Source organism: Desmodus rotundus, chromosome 2, assembly GCF_022682495.2.
Source record: "Desmodus rotundus isolate HL8 chromosome 2, HLdesRot8A.1, whole genome shotgun sequence".
Taxonomy (NCBI): Eukaryota; Metazoa; Chordata; class Mammalia; order Chiroptera; family Phyllostomidae; genus Desmodus; species Desmodus rotundus.
This window is the reverse complement of record NC_071388.1, coordinates 48,547,569-48,555,806: the sequence shown is the minus strand read 5'-3', so window position 1 is coordinate 48,555,806 and position 8,238 is coordinate 48,547,569. Positions and strand designations below refer to the sequence as shown.

The following is an 8,238-nucleotide window of genomic DNA, read 5'->3' as shown; positions in this document are numbered from 1 at the left end:
AAGCAGAGCTGCGTACCCGACCCGCAGGTTTCAGGTCCATGCACCGCGGTCTCCGTGAGCCCTAGTGATTTTGGTTTTGGCTGGACGATCCCTGACTCACGTCACCAGTTTGACAGCCTCGCATCAAATCAGAGGGCGGCGCTCTCCGGGAGCCCCCTCGCATCACTCGCTGCTCCTGAAGATTAGAACTCGCCTCTCCTAGCTCCTCCCCTCAGTCCCATTTAAAACTCCCACCAGCTTTACCGAAAAATTAAGAGTGGGTTCAGTTTCTGCAGCGCCTTCTTCCACTGCAAGATGGTAAGTGAGGAGCTGGTGTTAGTTCACTGGAGAAATCTCAGGGTGCTGAGAGCTAGTAAGCTTTGCATTTTTTTCCTCCACCTTGGAAGCAAGATTTCTCTGCTACCTGTCAATTAAGGCAGGTCTGCTCTGCTAACCACATCCCATTTCTTCTTATCTATACTCTCCTGATCTCTCTCTCTCTTTCTCTTATTTCTACTGTCTTTCTCTGTTATTTCTACTCTTTGTACATTCTCCCAACATTTCTCCCTGTGCACCTGCACTCACTTTTCACTTCACCTCTTTCTCTAGATTTTGCCCATATTTGCAAACACTTGGACCTGACCTGGTCTAGGGCTATTTGGGGTTTATTTTCTTCTCAGGTGTCAATTGCATAATAGTTCAACTCTAATTCCAGTAATAACCCCAGGGAAAGAGCCTGCAAACATGCTTTTAGAATAAAAGAAAATAGCACTTGATAAACTTTTGGCTGAATTTCTTTGGTCTGCACTGCCCAAGCTGGATTTGCTTCAGAATGAGAATTTTTCAAAATTTAATTTACTGGGAACATTAACAAAGTGTCATTTCTTTTCTTTTCTTTTTTTACTTCTTTTTTTCTTACTTGTTTTCTCTTTGTTTATGTTATGCCCAAGAAAGTCCTCGAGTCAATAAAAGACTTATAGTGGTCAAAAAGAATTTGTCCAAAGCTGGGTTCTGCTGAAATGAATGGCTTTTACCTGATTAAACATTGACAAACGTTTAGAAATGGGTTTTTGTACAAATTAACCCAGGAAGGCTGCCGCATACCTGCCCCTGCCTGGACATTTGGAAAGACTGTGTTTGAGGAGCCAGGAGCAGGAGGCTGTTCACTGGCTCAGAACATAGTGGAGAATACGTGCCAGAAAGTTAGGAGTGGCAAGATAACTTTGGAAGGGCATTGAGACCTAGTGATGGAGAGCCCCAGAGCTTGCTGTCTCTGCTGACTGATTTTTTTCAGCATTGATTCTATGTTTCCTTGAGTGACTTTATGCTCCTGTGCTTACTTAGGAATCAGGAACAATATTTACTTAGTTATCTCTGGAATATATCTATGTATTTATCTCAAACCATTCAGTTCACCAGAGGATCCAGCAACATTTCAAGCCAGAGGAAAGGAAAAGAGACAAATGGGCCTTGTTTATAATTCAGAAAGAAACTAAAATAAGGAGGTTAGATTATATTTTATTGTTCTATTTCAGTTTTAGTATTCTTTGTTTTTTGAAGGCATTGAAAATATATTCAAGATATTTGCTAGAAAGAATAAAATAGTTCTTAGGTCTTTGAATCATGAAGCAGAATTCCTTCTACTTAGATCCTGGGTAACCTGTTAGATGACTCAGACGTGGCAACAGAGAATATTCCTGGATATGCACAAATTTGGTCCATCCAATACTAGCACGTTCTTTGTTGAGGCCTTAGGAAAGTATTGGGTAAACCCAAGAGATGACCCCCCTCTAGTACTTATATTTTGACCATTCAAAATTAACCTGGGATCTATACTTAACACCTTTACTGTGTTTGATTCACTGCATGTAATTTTGGCATCTTTCTCCCACCCACTCCTCCCTCCAAATCCCCACCACCCCATCTCCTGGGAACCCCCTACCCCTCATACTGGTTTTCACAGAACACCGTTCTGCCTTGCCAAGACCAGTACTTTGTAGGGGGCCAGAGCTATAATTGCCCGTATTCCACTACAACGTCAGAATCTACTGTTGACGTTTCCACGGATACTTGGGTCTCTTTCTGGGCTGCTGGTCTCCTGGACAACAGAGAGCCCCAACAAGCACCACAGGCACAGGGTAAGTCCTGCTCTTCTGCTTTCCTGGTAGCTCTGAAGCCCTTTTCCATCACCCACAGTTGCAAAGCATCATGGGCTGGAAGTCTGTAGAAGAAGGGATGATATGGAAAGTTTAAGAAAGCCCAAAGACTCCTACATCTCACAAGCTAAATAACCTATTATTTTTTACTTGCCAAATAGTGAAAATAGGACTCTTTCCCTTGCTTACTAGACAATTTGTATTTCTCCTTATACTTTTCAGTTCTTAGAAATTTCCAACTCACTGAGGGAGTTTGGGTCTAGGACACAGTTTCCTAGGCAATACTGGTGGGATACTTCTTGAGTCAAGATACCAGTTGGAGCATTTCTTTTGGAATTTAGGAAAGTTTCCCTGGATATGAGAGAGAAACAAGAGAAATACTAACTTAATATTTTATTTCATAGAGGATTTTCTATGAACAGTGTCTTGTAAGTAGAAAAAATGATTCCTTTTTGCCCAATGAAAACTTCAATTTTTAAGGGATATATAACATTAATGGAAAATTACATGCTAATTTTGATCTGGGGCTTAGTAAGCAGTATTTATACATATTGAAGAAATTTCTGTAGTAATGTTCAAGTTTATGAAAGAACTCTTAGAAACTTCAGAATTAAATATCTGCACTGTTGATTCTGCCACATAAGTTTTTTTGAATTTGGGAAAAAACACAAAAGCCCCAAACTATTGAAAAATACATATATCAGGAATAAAGTTGCTCATTTTTAGCTTTATACCACAATCAAGAAAGAAATAGAATGCCCAAGACTATGAAACCAAACAACATATAAAATTGTATTCTCTTCGTATTCATTGTGTTACTTTAATTAAAAATACTTCAGTAGTATTATTTCAGGTTAAGTAGAGGAAGGCAAGAATCACAATTGTACTAGTTGAGAAAAAATAGGTATAAGTAAACCAATTCAGCATGCCCAAGTATAGATTTTTTGGTGGGTATAGCTTGTTGGCAAATATTTTTTTTAAAAAATATCCTTTTTGAAAAAGCATGAAAAACTTACAGAGAATGAGCTTTGAAATGCATGAGTTTGAGTTACAGTTTTGAGATTTCACCAATGTCTTCAGAAAAGCAAGGTCCAAATTATTTTAAAGTAGAAACTGCTACCACACATAATTCTGAATAAATATTCCCCACCAGATTTCACTGACAGGCAGACAGACAGGCAGAGATTTTCATCTGTGTGGGAAATGGTTGCAACAAAAATAGAATTTGATTCTAGAACCAAACACTACATTTTCAAGCACTAAGGCTTAGAAAAAAAATAAAAACTTAAAAACATAGAAGAATTGCATTGCTATGGGGGGAGATCAATAAATATTTGAATGAATTAACAATGCAGATGGGGCAGTCTTTATAAATTTAGCCAGCAGAGATACAAATATTAAGGAGGAATGAGACTTGTCAGTTATTAAAAATTGACCTCTGCAGCTGCTCCGGCACACAGCCTGTAAAATCTGTCTTTTATGGCTGCCGCCCCTTTAGTAAAGCTCTAAATGTTTTGTTTGCCTATGTGGAGGCAATAGCTATTTTTGGAAGATTATTTGAAACTTTTCATGTTTCTGAAATCCTTTGGTTAATTCTTTATCACACAAAAACTGCAAGTGTGTTTTCTCAGTTACCCATTTGGTGTTTCCACATAGAATCATCTGGAGACTCGAATTTCCCCTTTCCTAACTCTTGTTCGTGGGAAGAGGCTCAGCTTTCCTCTCAGCTCTACAGAAACAAGCAGGTACGTATACACGATCGGGACCCCGGGACTGGCCATGCTCCATGCAGTCCATTCCTAACGTCCTTCAGTGTCACACTGCTTCCTTTTCCTTGTACCACAAACTCCTGTGCTGACTTTCAGTTTAGGGCCCAAGTGGATATGTGTCTATGGAGTTATGAAAGTTAGGTGATAATACCAAAGAAAAAACAACAATCCCCCCAAACACACACACCCAGAACAACCACCACCAAAGTCCTTTAGGAGGGCTGGAAGTCAGGCCCTGGCTCTGCATCTTTTATTGGCTGTATGACCGCTTGAATCCTTTTTTCCTTATCTATGAAGTTGGAATATTTGTTGCTGCCTTCCTCTGAGAACTGTTGGAAAGATCAAATGATATAACGAGTGCGATAATATTCTTAAGTCACGAACATGGCTCATCACTTGGAGAAGGAATAGTGATTGTAAGTTTTACAAAGATTGATTCACATTCCATATTTTGTTTGTTACTGTTCCTGAGAGTGATTTAATTAAGTGGACACACAAACAGATCAATTTGAGGCTGAGACTCAACTTCTTTTCTTCTTCCTTTTTTTTTTTTTTTGTAAGGTGCAAGGAGCAAAACTATTCTAAACACCTTTTTCTGTATTTAAATAGTTGCTTGCAGCTCATTTTCCTACATACCTTCCCTTGTGGTTACAATTTCAAAGTCATATAATCTCTTCAAACACTTTGCAATGAACAAAAAATTCAGTGCACAAAACTGAACAATCAGGTGGTAGGTGGGTGTAGATTGAATTTAGGCCTCTGAGGACTAGGGCTCCCCGAGGTAGAGTTCTTAAAACAAACAAAATAATAATCAGGTTTAAGCGGGTTATGGATCAGTGGCATTATTATAAGGTTACAAAGTCAACATAGTGGAGCAGCCCTCACCATTGTCCACTTTGTGCAGCTACAAGATACTCTGGTGCAGAAGGAAGAAGAACTTGCTAGGTTACATGAAGAGAATAATCACCTCAGACAATACCTACATTCTGCTCTGGTGAAATGTCTTGAAGAAAAAGCCAAGGTATGTAACTCTCCCCTTTATAAAGACAGAGTGGTTGGTGATTTGAGAAAGGAAACCATTTGGGTAAAACTCCTCGATTCAATGAAGGAAGTGTGCTAAACAGCCTTGAAATGCATTTATAGGATGGATGAAATCTTCTAAACAAAATATAGCACTTTTCAAAGAATATTTTTCAATTTTCACCTGAGGATACACTTACTGATTTTAGAGAGAGAGGAAGGGTGGGGGCGGGGAGAGAGAGACAAAGAGAGGAAGAGTAAACATTGATGTGAGAGAGAAACATAGACTGGCTACCTTCTGTACACGTCCCGACTGGGTATTGAACCCACAGCCTAGGTATGCGCCCTGACCAGGGATCTAACCCCCAGCCTTCTGGTGTATGGGATGATGCTCTGACCAACTGAACCACCCAGCCAGGGCTCAGGAAAATCTTTATGTATCATTTATTGGAACCAACTAGGTTGCAGATTTTAGTCATATATTACAAAAGAAGTTGTGTAAGAATCAAAAACCAGTCAACGGACTTGCTGAAACAGCAGAAGTTAATCGAAAGACAGAGTTACATGGATGGAACATTGGAGAGGGAATCACACGTGAGAGACTTGGTTGTTTTAAGCACACATTTGACTTCTGGTGAATCACTCTCCCCTGGGCCTCAGTCGCCTTCATCTGTAAATGAAGGGGCTAAAGGTCTTCTAAGATTCTTTCCAGCTCTGAATTGTCATGACTATGACTGGAGCCCAGAGCTCTTGACTGATAATTAGATATTGAGAATTAATGAATGCTTTTTTTCCCCCCTTACACTTTTAAAATGAATTACTCTGATTCAAAGGTAAATCGTTTGCCCATATCCCTTTTTGGCTCTTCTTCATTCCTCTGGGTTTTATAGTTTTTGTTTATCTTTTTCCCATTCTGTTATCATTATTGCTTCTATCAATCTTTACCTTAGTTCTCTAGAAAGGCCAAATTATTTGATATTATTTAATGCAAATTGATGATGCTTCTTCCTACTCTTACTGAACATAACAAAGAGAAAGGGCACACTATTTTTAATTCCTTTACAATTCAGTTAGCTTTGTTTAAAAAGGGAGCACCTCTCCTCATTATTATCATGGGCCCTTAACTCCAGAAAAAGAACAGTTCTTAAATTACTAAGTAATATTAAATAGGCAGTTTTTCCTCTCTTGCTTTCAATTTTGCAAGACTTAGAATAATATAATACACATCACATGGGAGCGCTATGGAAGTTAATGACATAAGAGGAAACAGTGTTACATGGTGTTTCTTTTTGCCTTTTCTTTTTCTTTATGACAGTAGTTCTGACTAATTTTAATTCTTTAGGAATAAATACCAACATTTAAACTTATATGTTATTTTACAATTATTTGATTGTGCAAGATACATTATTGGAATATCTTATTACTTTAAAACCAAGAAATATTATGTTTTATTACTGTTTTCCTGTGTCCATATGTTATGTATGTATGTATGTATGTATGTATGTATTTATTTATTTATTTATCTATCTATCTATCTTAACTCTTGTGCCTTTTTCACCCAGCCCCCAAACCCCTTCCCTGGTTCTGTCTAGTGTCAGGTGGTTTAGATGTAAATCCAGGTTGAATGATTTAGGAAGTTTGCTTGTACCTCAGTTTCATTTTTTTGTATTGTTGACACTATTAGAGGTGTCCCCCGTTCCCCCCCTTTGCCTTCTTCCACAAGTCCCCCCCCACCGGCTTTCACCGCACTGTTGTCTGTGTCCACCAGTTTCTCCATTAAAGGAGACTTTAATAGTGCTTAAATAAAACGAGCTCATGGCATGTAACCGCTGTCTAACACATGATAGGTGCTATTACTATTTTCATTGTAATAATAGTCATTCCTTCCCTGGGTTAAAAGTTTAAAGACATCATTTATTCCTTTTAACTTTTAAATGAGTAGTAAAAATATACAAATTGGATTTTTAAGTAGTAAATTCTCATAATAGATTTAAATTTAGAAACAGACAGTAATCTAATCAGTGTGTGTGTGTGTGTGTGTGTGTGTGTGTGAAAATAGAAGTTTAATCAAGTTTTCTAAGGACTTAAGTGACTAGTTACTGTTTGAAGTAGGTGTAATTGGATAACAGTAAAGAAGATGACCTTGCTTGATGACCTGACTGTGTATATTTTCAAATGCTACTTCCCTAGAAATTGCTTTCATCAGATGATTTCTCCAGAGCATGTGGAAAATTCAGAAAGGGGAAAAGGAAACCCAAAGAGCAAAGATATTTTCCTCTTGAGATCCCTCATCACAAAAATGCCAAGAGAAACCTCTCTAGTGAGTTTGCTAAGTGTGAAGAACAACCTGCCCCCCCAGTGGACCCCTGGGTCCTTCAAACACTCGGGTTAAAAGACCTCAACACCATTGATGACACCTTACCAGCTAACTACAGTGCCCTCTCCCCACATCCCAGAAGAAGCACCAGCACATTTCCCCAGCTTTTAGAGGATGCAGTTGACTATGGAAACGCCCCCGCGGAGGATATGCCAATTGACTACAGAGGTGAGAGAACAACCCCTTCCCACAGCACTGCCAACCACAGGGAGGATTTTCACTTCCTTTCTCAACTTTCAAATCCCCCAGGAGGGCTGCCAACTCTTCCTCACTATACTTCTGATGTGTCACCCAATAAAACGGAGATGGCCTTTTCCACATCCCTGAGCCCTCACTGTAATGTGAAAACTCATTCCTTCCACCAGGGACAAGCCTTTGTCCGTCGAGATGAGAAGGGAGGCTGGAAGTTTACCTGGGTCCCTAAGCAGCCTTAGTGACCCCCTCCTCTATCACAAAGGACTGCCGTGAACTCTGTTTACAAAGACCTCCCTTGCACTCGAACCTGACTGTGTGGAATACAGAAGCTATTTCCCAGACTGTCTCCTGCCACTTTAAATGTCACCCTCAATTACCCCCTTAAATCTGCAGGGAAGGGCTTCCAAGATTCCGTAATGAAGCATGCCTGCTCTTCTTTCACCTAAATTTGCCTTGCTGACACACCAGCACCCGCTGTTGACTTCTTCCCTTTGCCCTGTGCTTAAAAATGTATTTTCCAGTTGCGTGTGTATTCCTTTGAGACCTACATGTGCTGCTGCAATTAGAACAAATCTAACAGATTTTCTCCTTTCATCAAGCAGTTTAAGTGTTCACGGCTTTCATGCTCTCACTAGCGTCCCTCTCCTGCTCCTCTTCATGTCTGAAAACTGCCTTTAGAATGAGCACTATTTTTGATCTCAGTACCTGCTGCTGAGTGCTCAATTTGCTGGGGCTGGGGCGG

The 8,238-nt window shown here is 39.6% G+C and overlaps 1 protein-coding gene across 1 annotated transcript; it reads left to right on the top strand.

The window, feature by feature from the left end:
- Nucleotides 1-226: 226 nt before the first annotated feature.
- Nucleotides 227-7,909, top strand: GMNC (geminin coiled-coil domain containing). The gene is made up of 5 exons (XM_045192042.2): nucleotides 227-297; nucleotides 1,943-2,117; nucleotides 3,792-3,880; nucleotides 4,809-4,925; nucleotides 7,115-7,909. Exons 1-5 carry the CDS (start codon nucleotides 295-297, stop codon nucleotides 7,733-7,735), a joined length of 1,005 nt encoding a protein of 334 aa, XP_045047977.2. The 5' UTR covers nucleotides 227-294; the 3' UTR covers nucleotides 7,736-7,909.
- Nucleotides 7,910-8,238: the final 329 nt, after the last annotated feature.